This window comes from Oncorhynchus keta, chromosome 35 (genome assembly GCF_023373465.1).
Source record: "Oncorhynchus keta strain PuntledgeMale-10-30-2019 chromosome 35, Oket_V2, whole genome shotgun sequence".
Lineage (NCBI taxonomy): Eukaryota > Metazoa > Chordata > Actinopteri > Salmoniformes > Salmonidae > Oncorhynchus > Oncorhynchus keta.
This window is the reverse complement of record NC_068455.1, coordinates 64906729-64933343: the sequence shown is the minus strand read 5'-3', so window position 1 is coordinate 64933343 and position 26615 is coordinate 64906729. Positions and strand designations below refer to the sequence as shown.

Here is a 26615-nt window from a genome sequence, read left to right as displayed (position 1 = left end):
TTTTGTATTTATTATTAAATATCTTGAGGGTCAAATTGAGTCCATTTTAGCAGTGAATGTAATACATTAAAGGCCTATTATTATTAAATAATTTGCATTGTGAAAAGTAAAATTCCTTATAATACCATTAATACTCCCAAATGTTATTACATTGTTTAAAACATTTTCTTTTTTTGGACCACCCGAGGTACCCTAGCAGATGGTTCACAGGTTGGAAACGACTAGTCTCCGGTGTTTAATTACAAATATCTTTCTTTCACATCCTCAAGCCTAACTAATTCAGACATAAAAGCAATAATAGGTGTTTTTTTACCTGTCTTCCCAGCTCTGGCTGCGGTGGATCTCTCTGGCTCCACGGCCGAAGCCTACCTCTCCCTCCTCAATACTTCTTTGGTAGAATCCTCCACTCTCGCCTCGACCTCGCCCTGGAAAAAGAACACACACAATGGAAATCACACAAACATTCCAAATGTAACTTCCTCCACTGCACCAGACACACAAGATTCATAAGCAAACAATGCTGTGTAAGTACATAAGTACTAGTGCATTCAGAAAGTATTCAGATCCCTTGACATTTTCAACATTTTGTTACGTTACAGCTTTATTTTCAAACGGATTAAATAGTTTTTTTTGCTTCAACAATCTACACACAATACCCCATAATAACAAAGCAAAGACAGGCTTATAGAAATGTTTGCAAATGTATTTAAAAACATTTTAAACTGAAATATCACATTTGCGTAAGTATTCAGACCCTTTCCTCAATACTTTGTTGAAGCACCTTTGGCAGCGATCAAAGCCTTGAGTCTTCTTGGGTATGACACAACAAGCTTGGCACACCAGTATTTGGGGAGTTTCTCCCGTTCTTCTCTGCAAATCCTCTCAAGCTCTGTCAGGTTGGATGGGTGCACAGCTATTTCCAGGTCTCTCCAGAGATGTTTGATTGGGTTAAAGACTAGGCTCTGGCTGCCCCACAAAAATATTCAGAGCTTTGTTCCGAAGCCACTCCGGCTTTGTCTTGGCTGTGTGCTTAGGGTTGTTGTCCTGTTGGAAGGTGAACCTTCACACCAGTCTGAGGTCCTGAGCAGGTTTTCATCAAGGATCTCTGTACTTTGCTCCATTCATCTTTCCCTCGGTCCTGATTAGTCTCCCACTCCCTGTTGCTGAAAACTATCCCCACAGCATGATGCTGCCACCAACATGCTTCACCGTAGGGATTGTGCCAGGTTTCCTCCAGACGTGACGCATGGCATTCAGGCCAAAGAGTTCAATCTTGATTTCATCAGAACAGAGAATCTCGTTTCTCATGGTCTGAGTCCTTTAGGTGCCTTTTGGCAAACTCATGTTGTCATGTGCCTTCTTACTGAGACATGGCTTCCATCTTGCCACTCTACCATAAAGGCCTGATTGGTGGCATGCTGCAGAGATGTTTGTCCTTCTGGAAGGTTCTCCCATCTCCACAGAGGACCTCTAGAGCTCTGTCAAAGTGACCATCAGGTTCTTGGTCACCTCGCTGACCAAGGTCCTTCTCCCCAGATTGCTCAGGTTGGCCGAGCGACCAACTTTAGGAAGAGTCTTGGTGGTTCCAAACTTCTTTCATTTAAGAACGATGGAGGCCACTGTGTTCTTGGAGACCTTCAATTCTGCAGACATTTTTGGTAACTCTACCGACACAATCCTGTCTCGGAGCTCTACGGACAATTCCTTTGACGTCATGGCTTGGTTTTTGCTCTGACATGCACGGTCAACTGTGGGACCTTACATAGACAGGTTTGTGCCTTTCCAAGTCATGTCCTATCAAGGATCTCAAGGATGATCAATGGAAACAGGATAAAGAGTCTGAATACTTGTACATGTTTATTTTTAATACATTTTTCAGAAATTCTAAAAACCTGTTTTCAGTTTGCCATTATGAGGTATTGTGTGTAGATAGATGAGGATTTTTTATTTAATCAATTTTAGAATAAGGCTGTAATGTAACAAAACAAGGAAAAAGTCAACGGCTCTGAACACTTTCTGAATGCACTGGAAGTACTGTGCATTTAACAAGGTTACATAAGCAAGGCAGTCTAAGACAGGTGTGTCCTGACAAATGGACTATTTGGACAGGGCCGAGAGGAATCACAGATATCAGATGAGGTCACACAAGCAAAAGTCTGGCTTTTCCGTTCCTGAAATTGTTATGGCTTGAGCTCATTGCTCCTGTGATCATGTGTTCTGGGTGAAAGTTGCCCTTAGGCACAGATCTAGGATTATCTTACCCTCCTGTGCTTCTACATCAGCATTGCTTGCTGTTTGGGGTTTTAGGCTGGGTTTCTGTTTAAGCACATTGTGACATCTGCTGATGTAAAAAGGGCTTTATAAATACATTTGATTGATAAATCCTAACCTTGATCATTAGTGGCAAAACGCAGAACTGCTCTTCGATCAGTGTGTAAGGGGCAATTATTGATATTGTGTCTCACCTCTGCCTCCTCCTCGCGTGGTGCCTCTGCCTCGGGCCACGCCCGCTGGGGCAACTCCCCCTCCTTTACCCATGAGCCTCAGCACAGCCACACTGTTCACAGACATTGAGAAGTTCCTCTGGTTGGAGAGAATGAAAGAATGTCAGCAGAATGTCAGTTGGGTGTGATCAAGTTGTCTCTCAGACTGAGATAAAATAGATTTGTGTGTTTAGCGCTTGTATGGCCAGCAGTTTGAGACAGGTGTGTGTGTGTGTGTGTGTCCAACCTGCTCCTCCTCAGTGAGAGGCTCCAGTGCCAGCGGCTGCATGGGCTCATCTTGCAGAATAGACGCAAACTCCTTATCCTGCATGTCCTCCGGGGCCTGGACACAACAAGAGAACACAACAGCAACACAATGTAAACAAACTACTTAATATGGGGACGTCTACAACACAAAACACTTTAGAAATAGAAGTAGTAGCAGCAGTAGAGGTAGTAGCAGAAGTAGAAGTAGTAGCAGCAGTAGAGGTAGTAGCAGAAGAAGAAGTAGTAGCAGCAGAGGTAGTAGCAGAAGTAGAGGTTGTAGCAGCAGTAGAGGTCACCAAGCGCAGCATAGCTTCGGCGTGTAAATCAGCTAGAAAGATGTGTCGGCATCGAGTAATTGTCTCGGGCCCCCTCCCAGTTAGGGGGAGTGATGAGCTCTACAGCATAGTCTCACAACTCAATCGTTGGTTGAAAACTGTTTTCTGACCCTCTCCCAAAAGATTTCTGGGACTCAACCACAAACAGGACCAAGCCTGGCCTGTTGAGGAGTGACAGACTCCATCCTAGCTGGAGGGGTGCTCTCATCTTATCTACGAACATAGATAGGGCTCTAACTCCTCTAGCTCCACAATGAAATAGGGTGCAGGCCAGGCAGCAGGATGTTAGCCAGCCTGCCAGCATAGTGGAGTCTACCACTAGCACAGTCAGTGTAGTCAGCTCAGCTATCACCATTGAGACCGTGGCTGTGCCTCGACCTAGGTTGGGCAAAACTAAACATGGCGGTGTTCGCCTTAGCAATCTCACTAGGATAAAGACCACCTCCATTCCTGTCATTATTGAAAGAGATCATGATACCTCACATCTCAAAATAGGGCTACTTAATGTTAGATCCCTTACTTCAATGGCAATTATAGTCAATGAACTAATCACTGATCATAATCTTGATGTGATTGACTTGATTGAAACATGGCTTAAGCCTGATGAATTTACTGCGTTAAATGAGGCCTCACCTCCTGGCCACACTAGTGACCATATCCCCCGTGCATCCCGCAAAGGCGGAGTTGTTGCTAACATTTACGATAGCAAATTTCAATTTACAAAAAAAAAAATGTTTTCGTCTTTTGAGCTTCTAGTCATGAAATCTATGCAGCCTACTCAATCACTTTTTATAGCTACTGTTTACAGGCCTCCTGGGCCATATACAGCGTTCCTCACCCAGTTCCCTGAATTCCTATCGGACATTGTAGTCATAGCAGATAATATTCTAATCTTTGGTGACTTTAATATTCACATAGAAAAGTCCACAGACCCACTCCAAAAGGCTTTCGGAGCCATCATCGACTCAGTGGGTTTTGTCCAACATGTCTCTGGACCCACTCACTGTCACACGCTGGACCTAGTTTTGTCCAATGGAATAAATGTTGTGGATCTTAATGTTTTTCCTCATAACCCTGGACTATCGGACCACTATTTTATTACGATTGCAACAAATAATCTGCTCAGACCCCAACCAAGGAACATCAAAAGTCGTGCTATAAATTCATAGACAACACAAAGATTCCTTGATGTCCTTCCAGATTCCCTATGTCTACCCAAGGACGCCAGAGGACAAAAATCAGTTAACCACCTAACTGAGGAACTCAATTTAACCTTGCGCAATACCCTAGATGCAGTTGCACCCCTAAAAACTAAAAACATTTCTCATAAGAAACTAGCTCCCTGGTACACAGAAAATACCAAGCTCTGAAGCAAGCTTCCAGAAAATTGGAACGGAAATGGCGCCACACCAAACTGGAAGTCTTCCAACTGGCTTGGAAAGACGGTACCGTGCAGTACCGAAGAGCCCTTACTGCTGCTCGATCATCCTATTTTTCTAACTTAATTGAGGAAAATAAGAACAATCCGAAATTCCTTTTTGATACTGTCGCAAAGCTAACTAAAAAGCAGCATTCCCCAAGAGAGGATGACTTTCACTTTAGCAGTGATAAATTCATGAACTTCTTTGAGGAAAAGATTATGATTATTAGAAAGCAAATTACAGACTCCTCTTTAAATCTGCATATTCCTTCAAAGCTCCGTTGTCCTGAGTCTGCACAACTCTCCCAGGACCTAGGATCAAGAGAGACGCTCAAGTGTTTTAGTACTAAATCTCTTGACACAATGATGGAAACAATCATGGCCTCTAAACCTTCAAGCTGCATACTGGACCCTATTCCAACTAAACTACTGAAAGAGCTGCTTCCTGTGCTTGGCCCTCCTATGTTGAACATAATAAACGGCTCTCTATCCACCGGATGTGTACCAAACTCACTAAAAGTGGCAGTAATAAAGCCTCTCTTGAAAAAGCCAAACCTTGACCCAGAAAATATTAAAAAACTATTGGCCTATATCAAATCTTCCATTCCTCTCAAAGATTTTAGAAAAGGCTGTTACGCAGCAACTTACTGCCTTCCTGAAGAAAAACAATGTATACGAAATGCTTCAGTCTGGTTTTAGACCCCATCATAGCACTGAGACGGCACTTGTGAAGGTGGTAAATGACATTTTAATGGCATCGGACCGAGGCTCTGCATCTGTCCTCGTGCTCCTAGACCTTAGTGCTGCTTTTGATACCATCGATCACCACATTCTTTTGGAGAGATTGGAAACCCAAATTGGTCTACACGGACAAGTTCTGGCCTGGTTTAGATCTTATCTGTCGGAAAGATATCAGTTCGTCTCTGTGAATGGTTTGTCCTCAGACAAATCAACTGTAAATTTCGGTGTTCCTCAAGGTTCCGTTTTAGGACCACTATTGTTTTCACTATATATTTTACCTCTTGGGGATGTTATTCGAAAACATAATGTTAACTTTCACTGCTATGCGGATGACACACAGCTGTACATTTCCATGAAACATGGTGAAGCCCCAAAATTGCCCTTGCTAGAAGCATGTGTTTCAGACATAAGGAAGTGGATGGCTGCAAACGTTCTACTTTTAAACCCGGACAAAACAGAGATGCTTGTTCTAGGTCCCAAGAAACAAAGATCTTCTGTTGAATCTGACAATTAATCTTAATGGTTGTACAGTCGTCTCAAATAAAACTGTGAAGGACCTCTGCGTTACTCTGGACCCTGATCTCTCGTTTGAAGAACATATCAAGACCATTTCAAGGACAGCTTTTTTCCATCTACGTAACATTGCAAAAATCAGAAACTTTCTGTCCAAAAGTTATGCAGAAAAATGTATCCATGCTTTTGTCACTTCTAGGTTAGACTACTGCAATGCTCTACTTTCCGGCTACCCGGATAAAGCACTAAATAAACTTCAGTTGCTGCTAAATACGGCTGCTAGAATCCTGACTCGAACCAAAAACAATTATCATATTACTCCAGTGCTAGCCTCTCTACACTGGCTTCCTGTCAAAGCAAGGGCTGATTTCAAGGTTTTACTGCTAACCTACAAAGCATTACATGGGCTTGCTCCTACCCATCTCTCTGATTTGGTCCTGCCGTACATACCTACACGTACGCTACGGTCACAAGACGCAGGCCTCCTAATTGTCCCTAGAACTTGTCCCTAGAACAGTAAACAGCTGGAGGCAGGGCTTTCTCCTATAGAGCTCCATTTTTATGGAACGGTCTACCTACCCATGTCAGAGACGCGAACTCGGTCTCAACCTTTAAGTCTTTACTGAAGACTTATCTCTTCAGTGGGTCACATGATTGAGTGTAGTCTGGCCCAGGAGTGGGAAGGTGAACGGAAAGGCTCTGGAGCAACGAACCGCCCTTGCTGTCTCTGCCTGGCCGGTTCCCCTCTTTCCACTGGGATTCTCTGCCTCTAACCCTATTACAGGGGCTGAGTCACTGGCTTACTGGGGCTCTCTCATGCCGTCCCTGGAAGGGGTGCGTCACCTGAGTGGGTTGATTCACTGATGTGGTCATCCTGCCTGGGTTGGCGCCCCCCCTTGGGTTGTGCCATCGCGGAGTTCTTTGTGGGCTATACTCAGCCTTGTCTCAGGATGGTAAGTTGGTGGTTGAAGATATCCCTCTAGTGGTGTGGGGGCTGTGCTTTGGCAAAGTGGGTGGGGTTATATCCTTCCTGTTTGGCCCTGTCCGGGGGTGTCCTCGGATGGGGCCACAGTGTCTCCTGACCCCTCCTGTCTCAGCCTCCAGTATTTATGCTGCAGTAGTTTATGTGTCGGGGGCTAGGGTCAGTTTATTATATCTGGAGTACTTCTCCTGTCCTATTCGGTGTCCTCTGTGAATCTAAGTGTGCGTTCTCTAATTCTCTCCTTCTTTCTCTCTCTCGGAGGACCTGAGCCCTAGGACCATGCCCCAGGACTACCTGACATGATGACTCCTTGCTGTCCCCAGTCCACCTGACCGTGCTGCTGCTCCAGTTTCAACTGTTCTGCCTTATTATTATTATACGACCATGCTGGTCATTTATGAACATTTGAACATCTTGGCCATGTTCTGTTATAATCTCCAACCTGCACAGCCAGAAGAGGACTGGCCAACCCACATAGCCTGGTTCCTCTCTAGGTTTCTTCCTAGGTTTTGGCCTTTCTAGGCAGTTTTTCCTAGCCACCGTGCTTCTACACCTGCATTGCTTGCTGTTCGGGGTTTCTGTACAACACTTTGAGATATCAGCTGATGTACGAAGGGCTATATAAATACATTTGATTTGATTTAGTAGCAGCAGTAGAGGTAGTAGCAGCAGTAGAGGTAGTAGCAGCAGTAGAGGTAGTAGCAGCGGTAGAGGTAGTAGCAGCAGTAGAAGTAGTAGTCACAGCAGTAGAAGTAGTAGTCACAGCAGTAGAGGTAGTAGCAGTATTAGAGGTAGCAGTAGAAGTAGTAGCAGCAGTAGTAGTAGCAGCAGCAGCAGCAGCAGCAGTCGCAGAAGTAGTAGTAGTAGTAGTAGCAGCAGAAGTAGTAGTAGTAGTAGTAGTAGTAGTAGCAGTAGTAGCAGCAGCAGTAGCAGCAGTAGTAGTAGCAGCAGTAGTAGTAGCAGCAGCAGTAGCAGCAGCAGTAGTAGTAGTAGTAGTAGCAGTAGTAGTAGTAGTAGTAGCAGCAGCAGCAGTAGTAGTAGCAGCAGCAGTAGTCGCAGAAGTAGTAGTAGCAGCAGCAGAAGTAGTAGTAGCAGTAGTAGTAGCAGTAGTAGTAGTAGCAGCAGTAGTAGTAGTAGCAGCAGCAGCAGCAGTAGCAGCAGCAGCAGCAGCAGTAGTAGTAGTAGTAGTAGCAGCAGCAGTAGTAGTAGCAGCAGCAGAAGTAGTAATAGTGGTAGAGGTAGTAGCAGCAGCAGTAGAGGTAGTAGAAGAAGTAGTACCAGCAGTAGAGGTAGTAGCAGAAGTAGTAGCAGCAGTAGAAGTAGAGGTAGTAGCAGGAGTAGAGGTAGTAGCAGTAGTAGCAGCAGTAGAGGAAGTAGCAGAAGCAGCAATAGAAGTAGTAGCAGCAGTAGAGGAAGTAGCAGAAGTAGTAGCAGTAGTAGTAGCAGCAGTAGAGGTAGTAGCAGCAGTAGTAGCAGCAGCAGCAGGGGGAAAAAAATATACACCAGATAGGTGGAGTGAAATGTGTTGTTCTACAGGGCCAGCCATAGTAATACAACGCCCTGGTGTTCATTTGGATTAAGTACCTTGCTCAAGGGCACACCGACAAAATGTTCACCTTGTTGGCTCAAGTATTCGAACCAGCTACCTTTTGGTTACTGACTGAATGCTCTAATAATACAGAACATTAATAGATAAGAACAGCTCAAGGACAGAACTACAGGCATTTTATTAAAGGCACACGTAGCCTACATACAAACTATCTAGGTCATATAGGGGAAGATGCGCTGTGTGGTGAGGTGCTATAGTAGCAACAGTAGTAGCAACAGTAGTAGCAGCATCAACAAGAGTAGTAGTAGTAGTAGTAGCAACAGTAGTAGCACTAGCAGCAACAACAAGAGTAGTAGCAGCAACAATAGTAGTAGTAGTAGTAGTAGCAACAGTAGTAGTAATAGTAGAAATTAAAAACATAATCGGAAATCGGCTCCCAAACCCCCCTCAAAAAAAAATATTGGCCATTCCGATTAATCGGTCGACCTCTAGTAGTAATAGTAGTAGCAGCAGCAGCAGTAATAGTAGAAAAGTTGTAGCAGCAGCAGTAGTAATAGTAGGAAAGTAGTAGCTGCAATAGTAGCAGCAATAGAAGCAACAGCTGCAGAAGCAACAAAAGCAGCAGCAACAAGAGTAGTAGCAACAGTAATAGTAGCAACAGTAATAGTAGCAAAAGCAGCAACAGTAATAGTAGTAGCAACAGTAGTGGTAGCAACAGTAGTAGTAGTAGTAGTAGCAGCAACAGTAGTAGTAGTAGTAGCAACAGTAGTAGTAGCAACAGTAATAGTAGCAAAAGCAGCAACAGTACTAGCAACAGTAGTGGTAGCAACAGGTAGTAGTAGTAGTAGCAGCAACAGTAGTAGTAGTAGCAACAGTAGTAGTAGCAACAGTAATAGTAGCAAAAGCAGCAACAGTACTAGTAATAGTAGTAGCAACAGTAGTAGTAGCAACAGTAATAGTAGCAAAAGCAGCAACAGTACTAGTAATAGTAGTAGCAACAGTAGTGGTAGCAACAGTAGTAGTAGTAGTAGCAACAGTAGTGGTAGTAGTAGCAACAGTAGTAGTAGTAGTAGTAGCAAAAGCAGCAACAGTACAAGTAGTAGTAGCAACAGTAGTAGTAGTAGTAGTAGCAACAGTACTAGTAGTAGTAGTAGCAACAGCAGCAAGTGTAGTAGTAGCATTAACAACAAGAGTAGTAGCAGTAGCAACAGTACTAGTAGTAGTAGCAACAGTAGTAGTAGTAGTAGCAACAGTAGTAGTAGTAGTAGCAACAGTAGTAGCAACAGTACTAGTGGTAGTAGCAACAGCAGCAAGAGTAGTAGTAGCAGCAACAACAAGAGTAGTAGTAGTAGCAACAATACTAGTAGTAGTAGCAAAAATACTAGTAGTAGTAGCAACAATACTAGTAGTAGTAGCAACAGTAGTAGTAGCAACAGTAGTAGCAGCAACAACAAAAGTAGTAGTAGCAATAGTAGCAACAGCAACAAGAGTAGTAGTAGTAGCAACAGTAGTAGCACTAGCAGCAACAACAACAAGAGTAGTAGTAGCAACAGTAGTAGTAGCAGCAACAAGAGTAGTAGCAACAACAGTAGTAGTAGCAACAGTAGTAGTAGCAGCAACAAGAGTAGTAGCAGCAACAGTAGCAACAGGAGTAGTAGCAACAACAGTAGTAATAGCAGCAACAGTAGTAGTAGTAGTAACAGTAGTAGTAGCAGCAACAGTAGTAGTAGCAGCAACAAGAGTAGTAGCAACAGTAGCAGTAGCAACAGTAGCAACAGTAGTAGCAACAGTAGTAGTACCAACAGTAGCAACAACAAAAGTAGTAGTAGCAACAGTAGTAGTAGTAGTAGGGATGAAACTACTACTGAAATGTTAATTATCATTAAAACCGTGTTTGATTACCACGGTTTAAACTCATGGTGTAAACTGTCCAGCATCAACCAAAGTTTGCAACAGCCTGATGCAGGCGCAGCATGCAACGTGGGTTTTGTTTTGTGTAAAAACATGGTGGAAGGCAGTGACAGCACTCTGGAGATTTTTCAGCCTTCTAAGAGGACCAAATCTAAAGTGTGGTTGTATTTTGGGTTTTACAAGAGTGCTGAGGGAAACTTATACCGAAGATGGTCACCCTGTCTGCCGAACATGCAACAACAAAATCGCTGCAAAAGGAGGCAACCACCACCCACTACTTTATAGCAAATGCAAGATAAGTTCACTTTTAGCTCAATGCATGATGCGGTTTGTCAGTTTAACTTGCTAATAGCTTATCAATAATGTAAACTGAAGCTTATTTTGTTCATTTAAAATCCATCAAGAGGTCAACTTGGTTGTAAAAGTGTTCCAACAGGAGAAACACTATACAAGACTCCTGTATTTATGTCAATTGTTGGGCTCATTACAATTACTATCACTGTCTTAAGACTCATTTGTATTTATGGAAATTGTGCATGCGGTCATTGCATATACTCAAATGCAACCCAGAAGACTGTGTGTGTGAGAGAGTGAATAATAATAAATTATAATGTAACAACACCAATAATAATAATAATACATTTGCTATTCCCTTCTTTACAGAGTGCAGCAGGCAAACCCAGTCTACAGTTGTGACACAGGCACTCGAGGAAGCATTTAAAAGGCAGGCTGCTTATGCACCCACATCAAAAAAAATGCTCAAGCCCTCACTGCAGTCCTTTCCTAATAAATTGCAAAGGACATGATACCATTTCATCTCTAAGCAGCATCAGCAGTAGCAACAGCCACAGCAGCCACAGTAGCCACAGACTTCATCTTGACCTTTGTAACCACCCATTTCATAAGACTGAGCACCGTGTTGCTTCCTCCTGCTCACCTTGTTCTCTTTGATATAAAGTGCTAACATCTCCTCTCGGCCGTAGCGATACTCGGCCAGCTTGTACTTTGGCATGGCAGGGGAAGGAGGGGGGGACGTCACACTCCCCCCACTGGATAGTGCACGGAGCCTGGGGGGGAGACAGTCAACACACATTCACACTTAGATTACATCACAACTCTCTTCTTGGCAAACACCACAAACGTATATTAGTAACCTCATTTACAATCCGAGCATTTAATTGAGGAATGTCTTGAAACGGGCTAGATTCTGCTGTCACAAACAATAGCTCTATTTACAAACTTTCGGCATACAAAGCCACCACACCATATCCAGCCAGTACTTTTGAAGAAAAGGAAAGTGGAAAGAGGCATCGAAAGTGTGTGTGCGCGCCGCTGCATGCAAACGTTATGGAGGTGGGACGAGTGATCTGGTGGTTGGCGGAGCACCAAGATGCACACGGCACAGCAGACAGCAGTCCATTAGAGGTGACCAGCCACTGGCCGCCTACCAATCCAAGGCCTACTCCTCCCTCCCGCCTCGCATTAATCTCTACACAAACATTTACTGAAGGCTCAGCACCCAGGAGAGGAGAGGAAATGGACAGAATAGAAGGAGAAGAAGAGGACGAGGAGGGTAAGGGAAGGAGTCCGGATCAACAATGGTAAGGACGGAGTAGCAAGAGCGGTGAGAGAGGAAGAGAAGTAGAATGAGTTACCATTCGGGGCCGAAGTTAAGTGTCTCAGCAGTCATATTCCTTACGTCTTTACAGAGCTGAGTATCTGGAGAAAAGTGCAAGAAAAGAATGCATCTGTCAGTGACACACCAACTAACACACAGCATGCATGCTTGGTCGCACCGACAAACACGCATACAGGCAGTATAACCACACCAACAAGGCGTAGCATTTTCCAGACATGGACGACACCTCCCCCCCACACACAAACGCACTTTGCTCTTACCCTGTCCAGAAGAGCGGACCAGGCTGGATCAGGCTAGGACTGGCTTAGTTAGGCTTAGGTGAGAAGGCTGAGTGGTGCTTATTTTGCTGTGATCACAGAGCTCCCCAAAACACACAGAGATAAAGAATAGCTGCCTGTTTCAAGTGTGTATAGGGGATAGAGTGCTGGTTCGGGTAAGAGAACAGTTTGGAAGAAGCCTCTGCTCACAGTCGAAAAAAAGCAGTACAAATAAAAAACAAGAACAAAGAAATTGGAATAAACTGTCAAGTCAATAACGACGAAACAAACCAAATAAAACACTGTCAATAGTAACAATAATGATTGGACGACAACAGCAGTAATATCACACTTAAAAAAATAAAGATCCTTCTCGATTTAAATCTAAACGCAGGGAAGAAAACAGGCTGCTGGAACAGCTGCCAGGAACAGACGCGACTCTCTCCCTCCTCCTCTCCTTCTCTTCTCTCGCCTTCTGTCGTTCTCTCTCCAACTGAAACGTGGCTTGACCGAGACTCTCCAGGTGAGGACACCTTTGATTCCTGACCACCTCCCTTCAAACTGCTGCAAAACAAGACAGAAGTGAAACAAGAAAAATAAATAAATAATAGCAAGTGCTGTTACTCTCTCATTATCTATGCATAGTCACTTTAATAACCCTACCCACATGTACAAATTACCTCAATTACCTCGACACCAATGCCCCCCCCCCTTATCTTATCTCTTACTTTTTGGGGGGTATTTTCTTGAAACTGCATTGTTAGTTAAGGGCTTGTAAGTAAGCATTTCACTGTAAGGTCTACCTGTTGTATTCGGTGCATGTGACATACAATTTGATTTGAAAATAAATTAACCCGCACACAGAGACAGAAGAGTAAGAAACACACACCCAGTCACTGTTTGGCAGACAGCCTTGTAATTGGATTATTGTTTTGCTTTAAAACCAGTGATGCACCAATATGGCATTTTTGTTCAATATCCGATATTTTCCTTGCCAAAAAACATGACACCGATAAACAATATTTAAAAATGATGCAGCCTTTTAAGCATTCTAGTAAAGTTAAATAGTTAACACACACATGGACACAGCGGTCTAAGGCACTGCATCTCAGTGCAAGAGGCGTCACTACAGTCCCTGGTTCGAATCCAGGCTGTATCACATCCGGCCATGATTGGGAGTCCCATAGGGCGGCACACAATTGGCCCAGCGTCGCCCAGGTTTGACCGTCATTGTAAATAAGAATTTGTTCTTAAATGACTTGCCTAGTTAAATAAAGGTTACACACACTAACCAAAAAGTTATTTTGTCGGCATGTACGTATCAAACCCTATTTCTTTCACTTACTTGATGTGCTGTTTAGTTGTTCATTTGTTCAGTCGTTTCATTCTCAACCAGGATTTCTATGGAACGCCGTTTGGTTCTTTGCATGTCAAAATATACTATTTAACACTATTTGACGTGTCAAATAAGCTTGCTGACCAATCAGGACCTGAATGACTGCACGTCACATAATGATTTAAACACTGTTCATACATTTTTTACCTAGTTATTACACATTGATTACACTATCACTCGTATTTCATGAGTCACAACGATTCATCGATACGTATGCTATGATACTGGTATATTTGTCTCACGCACCTACAGTGCTGGTCATTAAAAAAAAGGTAGCTAGCCCATGGATGCAAACAATGTTCTTCCCCAAAAACATAGCAAAAATTACATCTGTTTCAGTAGCTATAGTTAGCTAGCTAGGTGTCATCCTCTTATTTTAATCATGGTGGTCGGACCCATCTATGTGAAGCTGGCCACAATAAGGATGAGCCACAATAGTGGACTTTGCGGCTAGCCTACAAAATAAAAGTATCCCATAATTATACAATTTGTATTCATTCGCATCACTGTCAATAACATTGAAAGCAAACTGCAAATTCCACTATTGTGCCTAATCCTTAATGTGGCTAGCTTCACAACACATGACCCGGTCCGGTCGAGCCTCACTAGCCAGATGAAGCTAGCTGGCTGCTTATGAACTGAAGTTCAATTTCAATAGGTGAACAACAAGTGGCAACCTAGCTAATACTTACTCGCAAGGATTCCTAAATCATTGCAAAGAATAATGAAAATGACTGTGGTTTTTAATGGTCATTGTTTTCAGGCTGGTTGTATTGGTGCTAGCTAGGTACCAAGCTAAAGCAAGCTACCCCGGAAGTTGCGGTCAAACAAATTAGGCTTTATTACCAACGCAGTATTGTAAACACATAGTTCGTGGCTGGTGTTTGCTGACTTTTTTGTACAGCTTTGACAATGCTACTGTATCTTTTTCGACACGCAAAGACACAAACAGCGTTCCATAGTACGCAAGTCGTGCAGCTAATAGCAGTGACGCTATCACTGTGTAACTCCGGTAGGGCAACATCGGAAAAATTCTGATATGTTCACTGATATATCGTGCATCCCTACTTAAAACATTTTTAAAGCACCTTGGAATGCTTAGCGAGTGTTGATTGGTAAACTTCTTAAAGGATTTGGAATTTTCAGAATTTATTTTTCTGTATAATATGATAGCTACTGTACTCTAGCTGAAGAACATACGCACATCTAGGTACTTTCCGCAGGTGCTGGAGTTGTAGGCAAACTTGTGGAAAACGATGCACAACTACTGTACACCCCAGCTACTGTACTCTAGCATTCCACCCTGTGCATGCATCTGTGTTCCTTTGTGTATTTTTTTCCTCACACAAATGAATAATCAACAGTGCAAGACCTTTGCCGTCAATAATAACTAACTTAGTCAAAAGGGTTCCATTTTCACAGAAATCGAGCCCCAGCGACTAATACAATTATGATGTCACACTCTTGCAAAAAAACCTGCACCAGAACCTGAAAACACAATGGCAACAACAATATTCAAGGAACAGAATGCCAACCCCAGGCTTTGTGGTAAAAACAGACAACCAACAGCCAGACACCTAGGCTATGGGCTTGTAGTGCTGTCCCCATATAATTAGAATTCAGACTGTGCTAAACCCTCAGACTATGGCAATCTTATCAGGTGAATCTAATTTGATGGCTTCTCCTCTTCCTAGAGATGCCCAGTTATGCATAGGTGGACTTTTGCACACGAACACAGAATCATTAATTACTACACGCGCTTAATTACGTCGGTTTCGTTTTGAGCAGATTTCACCATGGGCTTTGATATGGGCACCTGGCTCACGCCCAGGAGGCAGCCCGGTTCCAAATCGAACTTTATCAGCTTTCAGCCGATGCAAAATATACCTACGCGGCCACCCGGCGAGATTAATCGAACCCCCTCACTGTTTGAGTTAAGAGGGCGCTCCACCCACACCGCGTTTGTCCGTTCAAGTCACGGACCGTATACTAGTGCCCCGCGGCTCAGAATAATCGAATCCGTCCAATATTAGCCTACAGTAAACAACATGGCCAACCGGTGTCCGATTGGTTGGTTCTGTAATGACAATTACCTAGCAGGATTCCGGTGTTATTTTAAGCAAAATATAGTGATAATATAATATCACCTTGCCTTTAATGTCAGATAATTTATAAATAGTTTTCCTTAAAGTTTAACCATTGTGGAAATTACTTGATTGAGTACTACAGTATCCCGCTTGTTTGGAATTCGAGTAGCAACTAGTTAGCTAACATTACCGGCGTTGTTGGGCCATATAGCAACGCTAACAAGGCTCGAGTCAAAAACGCCATTTCAAAATGAACAGGACAATCGATTTTAGCTAAATTGTTAACTACCTGGGTCATTTATCAATGAACACTGACTGATTTATCCAGCTAATCATATTTCGATTACATAACACTTACAATGTGTATCTTTAGCCGTGTAAGGCCTTGGGTTTACATCCAAGGTTCAAATGACACGAGATATGGCGAAGAGGGGCGGAGTGCCCGCCGTGTGTTAATCGCGCTCCCCCCTCGCCAATCCGCCGCCCAAGCAACAACTAACGGTACCTCGCTGCTTACTTTGGCCTTCAACAACCTGAGCAAAACAAACCAATAAAACAGCAATGGTAACCGATAAACATTATACAACGGCTCACTCACAGCCCTATCTTTTTAAACAAGATAATTTAGTTAGGTATTCGACTCGTGTTTGCGTGTGCCCTCTCATATTTAAGTGATTTGCCAGGTAAATCAAGTGGCTAGCAAACTAGCTAGCTGTGACAATAACAACCATAGCTTACCTTACTGAAGCAATGTTGATTATTTTTCAAATACGTTATTTTTGTGTACAATCTTCATTCGTTCAATATTTTGTGAATGATTAAAAATATTGTATTTATTATTTCCCCCCTCCTACGGTCACTGCGTGTTGATGTCTTGTCGGCTCGCTACTCTTGTTGTTTGTGTTTTCAGAGAAAGATGGCCGTTCTATTCGCACCACGTGACTTTACATTGACTTGCGTTACTAGAGGTTGTTGGCCAGTGTTTAGGTACATCGGTATACTACTTTAAGATTAATCACGCCGTTCGCACAACATGTATAACTTAGCATACACAGCATGTATAATTCTTAGCAATTTAGTTTAAGCTAATAATGCATGTTTTGAGTGTTCGCAAGTGGTTGTAGTGGGTCCGTAATCGATCCACATACGAAAGACCGCACTGTGCATAGCCTAGGCAGCCGACAGTGAGCGTTAGATCTGCGGCACTATCCGCTGCCTAGGCTATACTGCACGTGTATTGTTTACATGGGGGGCTGCGCCTGCAAGTTTGTAACAGATACTATCGCGGCGATTCAGTCGAATCATTTGATTTGAAAAGTCACTCTTGTCAGACTGCAACGTTATTTTAATTTCTCGAGCAGTCAAAGGGTGTCGCAATATGATTTAAAACAATTCCTTGTTGGAGGAGAACGTTGTCATTATCATATGATTACTTCCGGGGCACCTCTGTGTTTCCGGACGTTCATAGTCAGGTTGAAAGTTGCCATCCAGCACGATAGACAAAAAATAAGAATAATTTGGTTGCAAACAGTAGTTGGAGGTACAGTCGGATTGCTTTCACTTTCTAATATTGTCAGAATGTTAACTAAATTGGTTTGGAGTGACACATTTTTGCAAAGAGAGTGTAGCGGCTAAATTACATTAAATTCTAATCTAGCTAGCTAGCTACCTAACTTTAAATCCATATAGACCTCCCCCGGTAGTGGTATTTCATGACGTCAGTGGCATAGCTATGTGTTCATTTATTTTTTATTTTGCTATTATATACTTTATTTGAACCTTCAGTAGTGTGGCTAAGCAGTATATGTGCTGTATGAAAGATGATTGTGTAGGCCGTCATTGTAAAATAAGAATTTGTTCTTAACTGACTTGCAATTTGTGTTGGTTGTCCATTCTTGTCATTGACATTTCCTGTTGTTTTTGCTTTACTGCAGTGCTCCATCTCACCCTTCCCTGTCTCTGACTCACTTGTAATGGCAAAACCACGCAGCCTTATCTCCGCCTCCATCCCCCAGACACCCCCTGGCATCATCATGCCCCCAGCCGACGACAGCGACACAGGGGTGATGATGGACCCCATAGAGTACACCCTACGCAAGCGTCTCCCCAGGAAGCTGCCCAAGCACCGCAACAACGTGTACGTCAACATGAAGACAGACTTCCGGGCCCAGTTGGCCCGCTGCCAAAAGCTGCTCGAAGGAGGAGGCCACAGAGAGATTTGTGTCCACGGTCTGGGCCTGGCCATCAACAGGGCCATCAACATTGCCCTGCAGCTCCAGGCCAGTAGCCAGGGGGCGCTACAGCTGGTAGCCAACACGTCTACAGTGGAGCTGCTGGACGATATGGAGCCTGAGGATCCTGATGAGGCGGGGGAACCCATGGCGCGCTCCCGGAATAACTCTGCTATTCATATCAAAGTGTTCTACCCAGACTCACAGTGACCCGAAACACAACTATCGTCCCTAGCTTGGATATGGCTGACTACCTCCATTGATGTGTTGTCTGTAATATCCTACTGATGGAGTCGAGTCATATCAGGGGTACACCTATTCCATCCACCTGCAGTGGCTAAGACTGACAGTGTTGTTTAGATGCAGGGATAATGATCTATCCACTATTGGAATCTCTTTCTCAGTTTTGTTACATATTTTGTCATGCATGATGTCAGTCAGAGCAGTGCATTTGTCAGTATCAAGAGTGTGTTGTTTCATGGCATCGTCATTTCCAGACAATCCCTTACTGCCTGAAACAAACTCCCATAGGAAATGGGACAGACCAGACTAAGACCAACTCATACAAGCTACAATACACCTGTTCCCCATGTGGGAATATGTTTAATCTCTGAAAAGGATGTGGATTTGAATCTTTCATTAACTGTATTTGTTACATGTTTTTTTTTCTTGTGGTAACACTGAATATTATTTGACCATGGGAAATAAGTAATACTTCAGTCATTTCTGGTCAAATTGAAGTTTACAAAATAAGTCCGGGCATGAGACATGCCAATCATATGTTTTACCTACCGATTCCATACATGGAAATCTAGCTCTGTGGAAGAGTCAATAAACATTATTTTTTATTTGACTTTGGCCACATTTTGTTTTTCAGTATTTGAACATGTATATACAGTATTTATTGTATATTTTCAATCTAGTTTTTTTTATGTGCCATAAAATAGATTGAGAAAAGTACTGGTTTATGTAATAAAACATTAAAGTGAAAAGCTATAATCCAGTCATTTTTTCAGGTATAGTAACAGTGAATTTCCACTAGGTGACAATAGAATGCTTCATTTGCACAATGCATGTTTTAGGTATGTGAAACTATTGAACCATGATTTGAGTTTTAAATTTAACAATACCCATGTTTTCTACCTGAATTCATTTGAACTGTTGCTAAGTATGCAACCCCAAAACAAGGCTTTCTTTCAACACCAGATATATCTGGACTTCAAAATAGAGGCACTTATCACAGACAAACTTCCTCTTACGTTGTTTTCATCCATCCTTTTAATCTAAGAATAATATTTTGTATTTAAATACCAAATGGCAGTGTAATAGAAGGGACAAAACATCTGAAACAAACAGGAAAAAACATGTACAAACATCTGCACTGTGACTGAAAGACTTTTAAGACGGGAAACAAAACAGGAGAAAAACACTAATCCCGACATTGGAAGAATCCCCAACGTCAGCGACTCCAAAGGTTCCCAGGATTGCGCTTGATTGGCTGCTGCTTGAATGAAGGCGAGAGAGAGAGAGGCATGCAGGATGTTCATCATGAGAACCAATCAATATTTTTCCTGGCAGTCATGCTATCTGCGTCGAAGCTCTATTTGAGTGCTGGTGTGCATAAACCAGACACTGATAATCACAGCAAAGCTTCGGAGTTCTCACGTAAGCCCCCTCTCCCTCTTCCGCTCAATCTTTTCCTCCTTCAACCGACTGAACCTCTGATTCCGTTTCTTCCCCCCTCTAGTCCATTCAATAGGGTTATAAGGAGTTGTATAAAACTCATTCAAACAGGTACTCTCTCACACATCCAGTACATACAAACACACAGATCATTTCTACAAAGGGTAACAGACAGTGAACAGTTGGATATTGACTTAACTAACAACAATGTTCAGTGGTGGTATACAGTCATTATGGTCAATCGTTAGAGCTCAACTGTGGTCTCTAGCTCCTAGTTACAGTATATCTCTCATAATACTATAGTCATGACAGTAACTGGAGCTTAAAAGTAAAAATATAAATCTCTATAAATAAGTAATTACATTAGCAATATATAATACATATGAGGACACTGATAGACAGCAGTTGGAGAAGTGTTTTGTGTTAAGAACGAGGCAGGTGGTGTTTGAAGAGTTTGTGGCACAGGCTAGGCCCCCTCATTCTGGTATTTGATAGGCAGTCAATGACAGTTGAGTAGAACTCCAACAAGGTGTCGTCATGTGCAATCTGCGTCGATTACGCAGGCTTGGCAATGAGAAGTCACATTCCATTGCAGTAGGGGCCACAGAATCACACTCATGCTAAAAGACATACAGACACACACAAAGTGCTGAAGAGTGCCCATTAAAGAGCTGTGGAGCTGTGTATTCTGTAGGCCCCATTCCTTTTCGGTGTGTGATTTCTTAACCACATACTTCCCTCATCTCCATGTTCAAGGTGCTACCTGCTCTTTTCCTTTTAAAGTCCAATAGGAACTGTTCTGTCCATATAGATTAATTCTCTCCTGTGAAGATCTGGTCCACCCACTCATCTTTTAGAGTTCTACCTGGCAACAAGCAGGGTCAATAGTGTCAGATCCCACCCCCTGCCTCGGGAAGCTCTAATCAACTCGGCCCCGCCTCGGAGAGCCCCAATCAGCTGCCGCCCTAGTGGCAGATGGGCGCGTTGGACAGTAAGAGCTGCAGCTTGCCTCGCAGGAAGTTGACGTGGACCTGAAGCAGCTCTGAAGCAGACGACACCCGCCATGTCTCCTCTCCTCCAGACACTCCTCCTGCTGGAGGGTTGCACTCCTGACAGGAAGACAGGAGAAGAAATATGTCAGTATTAGAGTTGGACAGTATCTAGATGTTCCTACCATCATATCGTTTCTGTACCATACTGGGGTATATGGTATTACCGGATGTACACACAAGGGGCGCTCTTTCTTAAAAATTAATATATCATTTTTTTACACACAAAATGTATTTAGGCAACATGGATCTTAATCCAGGAGGGGATTGATGGTCTCTGCTGTAACCAATAACCTTGATCTTGTCATCTAGCCACTTAGCTAGCAAGTTAGCAAACCAAATGCATAGCTGGAGCCCTGAGTTGGATATCATTTATTTGGCATATCTTAGATTGTTAATTTAGTTATAAGCAGTGACATAACACGCACTACCGGAGCCCGCCGTCGGTATGTCTAAATACCCCAGTATACGGTATATCGCCCAAGCCTGGTCAGCATACACAAAATGGAGTAGCCTACTGGGTCTTGTTCACTTGGCAAAAACCAGAAGAAAACTGTCCGAAACGGCGTGAAACGGGGAGATTCCATCTGAACTTGTCAAAGCTACACTTGTTTTCTTTTTCCGTTGTACAACATTTCGCTACGGTGTATCCTGATGAACACAACCATGAAATCAATATTTAAAAAATGACACTACACTAGACACTAGACTGGATGGAAAGATTTAAAAACAATATCCCCATGATGAAGGAATATCAGCAGTATTTCACCAGGGTACAAGCCTAGGGAGCTGTTTGTTTGAGGTCTATACTATGAAAGCTCTGCAGTAACCCTTGAGCCTGAAAGCACAGATGGAATGACTGGAGCTCATTTAGTCTTTCCATGGCCTTGGCGTGTACCCAGTAAACTCTGCCTGCCTGTTAGTGCCCCACCTCACTGGTGGATGTGAGTGTGGTTGTCGTAATTTCTGCTACTATCTAAGAATCACCGCCCCCGAGAGGATTCTCGGCATTTCTCTACCTAACAGTCCCTTACACTCTTAGAAAAGCAGGTTCCAAAAGGGTTTTTTGGCTGTCCCCATAGGAGAACCCTTTTTGGTTCCAGTAACAACCCTTTTGGATTCCATGTGGAACTCTCTGTGGAAATGGTTCTACAGTACATGGAACCCAAAAGAGTTCTACCTGGAACCAAAAGGGGTTCTTCAAAGAATTATCCTATGGGGACAGCCAGAGAACCCTTTTAGGCTCTAGATAACACCTTTTTTCCCCAAAGAGCGTACAGTCAGCATGACACAACTAGCCATCAGCAGCAAGCTCCAGCCACAGTGTGGGAATAGTAGTAACTGGGTCATTCAGGTTAAACATTGCGTGTCTCTAGGAATGCATCTGGACAGGGCCCAAAGTGAACTTAAGATAGTGACCATTCATTCCTATGCTTGTCTGCAATAGCAACTTCCACAAGCCCTTGCACTTTGATTCCCTGACCTGGCTCACCTGGATGTTGAGGCTGCGCAGCACCTTTCCTATTCTGAAGATGTTTATGAGGCTGTTGTCTATGTGGCTTTGCAACGCTGTGTTGGTGACGGAGGCTCGTAGCGAGCCAATGGCCTGGTTTAACAGCCACAGGCCAGACTGTACCTCCTGAGCTTGCTCCAGTGCCTACAAAAACACACAAGAGAGAGACATAGTTGCCCAGTTGACCAGAGCCATGTGATTTAGGTTGAAAACTCAATGGCCGAACTCTCTATGTGGCTCTGCATTGAGTTAACAGGATATATTGCTGATCTGGTAACGGTAGAGCACATTCTTAGGTAGACTGGTTCTTCTTCTTGGAGAGAGAAGCAGACTGTTGTTACTTACATTTTTCCTCTCCCAGATGCTGAAGTCTACTTTGGTTTGGGGAACAGTGACGGGCTCTGGAAGACCACATCCTTCTTTACAAGTCAGCTGAGGGAGGGAGCAGGGGACGGATGGAGAAAAGAAACGAGGCAAGGAAAAATGGATAGAGAATGAGAGATGTGTGAGATGAAATGTAACTAACACCATGACTATCACTGCAAATAGCATCAGTTCATGGCCAGGGCCCGTATTCATAAAGGGTGAATATGAATGCTGATCAAGGATCAGTTTTCCTCTTAAAGCTCGCACAAATCGCACCGGATGTGGATCTCGCGTTCGTCTGCCTTGTGTCCGCGCTGTGTTTTAGGGACCACCTGCTGTAGAGGTCCGACTGCCGTTATTTTACATGCGACTTTACATGTAAAATCGGTGCACACTCAGTTCACAAATGATATTCAGAGTACTCTCGGCCAGCAAAAGCTATTGGTGTGTCAGAGCCATAAGATTATAAAGAATTGAAAAGGGGGGAGGGGGCCGTGATCTCAGATAAGCACTTCTATTTTTAGACGATTTATTAATAAGGGCTCAGACCAGACCAGACATGGATCTGGTGTGTCTCTCACCATGGCTGCTTGGGCATCTCTGGCCTCTTCAATGAAGTGTTTTAGGACCCGCAGGTCACAGATCGGCCGCAGGGGGGATGGTAGGCCTGGTCTGGTCCACTCCAACAGCATCAGCAGCAATGTAAAGAGTCCTACACACACACACACACACACACAGAGGGGCTTCAGCAAACATACTGTCAACACTCCATACCATTATCAGCCATAACCAATTAAACAATCTGTAGCTTAACCCATAAGCAATATGGAAAACATGTTATCAAAGGGGTAGGGGTGGATTTGAGCAAGGCTGACTAATTACATATAGACTACATATGTCTGTATTTGGGTGAGTCAAATGCAATCATGCTCTGGCACTAGTATTGACCACAAGGGGGACTCTGGATATTATTTAACCTGTATTTTAGCAGGGATTCATATTGCATGTTGCATCGCTACACAAGGAGCTCCAACACTAATACTGATGCAAAGAATGTCTTTCTTCATATATACATATGCCAATGAATGAATAGCTGTGTTCAGGCTTTTAAACTGTCATTAAATACATGCCATTGGCTTGGAGCTATGTATGCTAGCCTATGTAGGTGTCACCCTCTCTCTACCCAGACCTCTCTGGTTCTATTAGTCTCTCCCAATTTGGTTTACATCCATCTGTCCCAAGTTGAATCCCTTTTCCCTGCCTCCATCTCCTTGCCCCATGTTTTGAGCCCATCCCCTGGTCCTTTGCAAACCCCCTGTGAACCTAGGAGCAACATACTAACCACTCAGTCACAAATCGAATCAAATTGTATTTGTCACATACACATGGTTAGCAGATGTTAATGCGAGTGTAGCGAAATTCTTGTGCTTCTAGTTCCGACAATGCAGTAATAACCAACAAGTAATCTAACTAACAATTCTAAAACTACTGTCTTATACACAGTGTAAGGGGATAAATAATATGTACATAAGGATATATGAATGAGTGATGGTACAGAGCAGCATAGGCAAGATACAGTAGATGGTATGGAGTACAGTATATACATATGAGATGAGTATGTAAACAAAGTGGCATAGTTAAAGTGGCTAGTGATACATGTATTACATAAGGATGCAGTCAATGATATAGAGTACAGTATATACGTATGCATATGAGATGAATAATGTAGGGTAAGTAACATTATATAAGGTAGCATTGTTTAAAGTGGCTAGTGATATATTTACATAATTTCCCATCAATTCCCATTATTAAAGTGACAGGAGCTACCCCTAAGTCAAACCCATACTCTGACGTCTGAACTGCTCTTTCTGGCTCTGACCGTGCTGCTGTAGCACGGGCTGTGCCGGGCTGTGCCTCTGTGCCTCTCAGCACACTACTGTAACTATGTTCTCCACTGCTTGCCTCTTCACTCAAGACAAACTAGTGTTGTTCTATTCAGGCCAAGATTATTTCATTTACACTGTAGAAGAATAACTGTTTGAATTGGGTGTTACTTGGTATTCTTGGACCTGCAAGCTAACGCAATGGATCAAGGTTACTTGTGATCCGTCATCCAGAACATGAGATCAGACACGGTCCTGGACACACAGAGTGTCTAGTATTCCAGCACAATGCTACTGTACACAGCACATAACAGTGCTTTTGTGGAAATCTGCCGTCTATGTATTCCTGAGCTTCACGTATATTGGCTCATGTGTGTTCTTAAAGTGTATGCGTTTTGTGGTATTTCTAGTGACAGCCTGGTAAAAATGGGCTCAACAGTGATGTATGCATTATGGATATCGTTTACCGTTTAAGAACCAAATGGAAGCAAACAGAGCAAAATGAGAGTTTGTGTTGGGCAAATCAGGTAAGTCCCTCCCTGTTTCGTTCTGTTTGCTTACGTTTAATAAATGTTTAGCAACAGAATCGTGGGAATGAATACACCCCCGGCCTTTCCACGTGTTCAGTCTTGCATGCACCTGTCCTAGTGCAAAATGTCCATTATAATTGTGGTAAACCCTATGTGTTACACATGACAGTTCAATGGAGTTGTTCAGGTCATATAACTGCCTTCATTTTGCTGGACCCCAGGAAGAGTAGCTGCTGCCAAAGCAACAGCTAATGGGGATCCATAATAAATACAAATATGGACATCATGTGAATGAGCTCTTTCACTGCAGCCTGACTGTATGACACAGTAAAATGCTACAGATTACAGACAGCTCTCCAAGGCTGCCTCGTGTCAGGCTGAGCACTGGTAGCCTCCGCAGCCGTTTCCCCAAAACGATTCTGCAAGGATGAGTCAAATGTTTGCCAATTATTTGGGTTTAGCCTTTAGTGGTCTAAACATAGAAAGTTGGCTTATCAACCAAGATTTTTTTTGAACTCAGATAACAAAAGATGTTCTTAGCCCATTGATGTTTTTAAAAACAATGTTGGCTGTGGGGAGGACAAAGAGAACTCACAGAGATCCCTTTTAAGGGTCAAAAAGGAAATGCCCCCTCTAACCCTAACTCAGGGTCTTCACCCTGTGTACATAAAACCCCTTTATGTTGTCTGTCTGTGTTGTCCCCTGTGTCATACTTAGGGAGGATATATCACTGGGAACTTTCTACATTTACCAGTAAAATTGGGCCAGACACTTGTTCACAACGTTGACATCAGCAAGCCGCTCGCCCACATGACACCATACACGTGTTCGGCAGGTGTGAGGCTGGTTGGACGTACTGCCAAATTCTCTAAAACTATGTTGGAGGCGGCTTGTGGTAGATAAATTAACATTAAATTATCTGGCAACAGCTCTGGTGGATATTCCTGCAGTCAGCAAGCCAATTGTGTGCTCCCTCAAAACTTTGTGTTGTGTGACAAAAACGCACAGTTTAGAGTGGCCTTTTATTGTCCCCAGCACAAGGTGCACCTGTGTAATGATCATGCTGTTTAATCAGCTTCGTGATATGTCACACCTGTCAGGTGAATGGATTATCTTGGCAAAGGAGAAATGCTCACCAACAGGGATGTAAACAATGTGCACAACATTTTAGAGAAATATACTTTTTGTGCGTTGTGTGGAATATTTTATTTCAGCTCATTAAACATGGGTCCAACACTTTACAAGTTGCATATATATTATTGTTCAGTGTATGTTGAATAATTTTATAAGATGATTTTCAAACAACTTGAATGACAAAGCTATAAAACATTATCCCATCAACTTAGTGAATATCGTTGGTGTTTAATATGAGGGTTTCAGCGTATTGTTTTTTTTAAACACACTTTTATTTATTTTATAAATAAAAGTGTGTTTTTATATGTTTTATGAATAACCACATTGTCCATCTAGTAGAAACTTATGGAAAACATGGTCTGATATAAAAAATGAATGCTATATATGATTTTTTTTTTTTAAGTAAATCAAGTATAAACTACCGAAGTTACAATAGATTGCCATAGATTTTCTGTTAATTACCAAAACTACTGAAGGTTCTGATAACTTTGGTAAACTACCGGTAGCTTTGCAACCCTAGTCATAACTAAGTCAGCTATAATCACGGGCTGCGGTGATATGGTCGCATGCTTCTAAAGTAATGCTGATTATCTGTGTCACATACTGGAACCCCACGCTGGCCTTTGGAGACTAAGAAATTAGGCCA

General features: G+C 42.9%; 3 protein-coding genes across 11 annotated transcripts in view; 1 reads left to right on the top strand and 2 right to left on the bottom strand.

Annotated features, from left to right (window-relative positions):
- Positions 1-16483, bottom strand: part of LOC118368849 (GRB10-interacting GYF protein 1-like) — a 31579-nt gene extending 15096 nt beyond the window's left edge. For 2 of the 5 annotated variants that reach the window (XM_035753279.2, XM_035753280.2), the window contains exons 1-5: positions 11857-12069; positions 11139-11268; positions 2731-2826; positions 2466-2583; positions 314-425 (exon numbers count right to left, since the gene is read on the bottom strand). In XM_035753279.2, coding sequence (XP_035609172.1) covers positions 314-425; positions 2466-2583; positions 2731-2826; positions 11139-11268; positions 11857-12011 — 611 coding nt within the window. In that variant the 5' untranslated portion in view covers positions 12012-12069. Of the gene's footprint in view, positions 1-313; positions 426-2465; positions 2584-2730; positions 2827-11138; positions 11269-11856; positions 12070-12089; positions 12662-16318 lie in introns of those variants that run through there. The other 3 variants (XM_052497268.1, XM_035753282.2, XM_035753283.2) reach the window with 3 other exon arrangements.
- Positions 15865-18803, top strand: LOC118368851 (ribonuclease P protein subunit p20-like). 3 transcript variants are annotated; one of them, XM_035753286.2, is made up of 2 exons: positions 15865-16144; positions 17515-18803. In XM_035753286.2, the coding sequence occupies exons 1-2, from the start codon at positions 16142-16144 to the stop codon at positions 18019-18021; spliced, it is 510 nt and encodes a 169-aa protein (XP_035609179.1). In that variant the 5' UTR covers positions 15865-16141; the 3' UTR covers positions 18022-18803. The 3 variants fall into 3 exon arrangements, with proteins under 3 accessions (XP_035609179.1, XP_035609181.1, XP_035609180.1); XM_035753288.2 differs by lacking the exon at positions 15865-16144 and adding an exon at positions 16492-16567; XM_035753287.2 differs by lacking the exon at positions 15865-16144 and adding an exon at positions 16970-17120.
- Positions 18804-19066: 263 nt separating this feature from the next.
- The window catches only part of LOC118368850 (erythropoietin-like), a 37059-nt gene continuing 29510 nt past the window's right edge, over positions 19067-26615 (bottom strand). For all 3 annotated transcript variants that reach the window (XM_052497274.1, XM_035753285.1, XM_035753284.2), the window contains 4 exons: positions 23004-23134; positions 22402-22488; positions 22036-22200; positions 19067-20603 (listed from right to left, as the gene is read on the bottom strand). In XM_052497274.1, the coding sequence (XP_052353234.1) occupies positions 20460-20603; positions 22036-22200; positions 22402-22488; positions 23004-23114 (507 nt within the window). In that variant the 5' untranslated portion in view covers positions 23115-23134 and the 3' untranslated portion in view covers positions 19067-20459. The remainder of the gene's footprint in view (positions 20604-22035; positions 22201-22401; positions 22489-23003; positions 23135-26615) is intronic.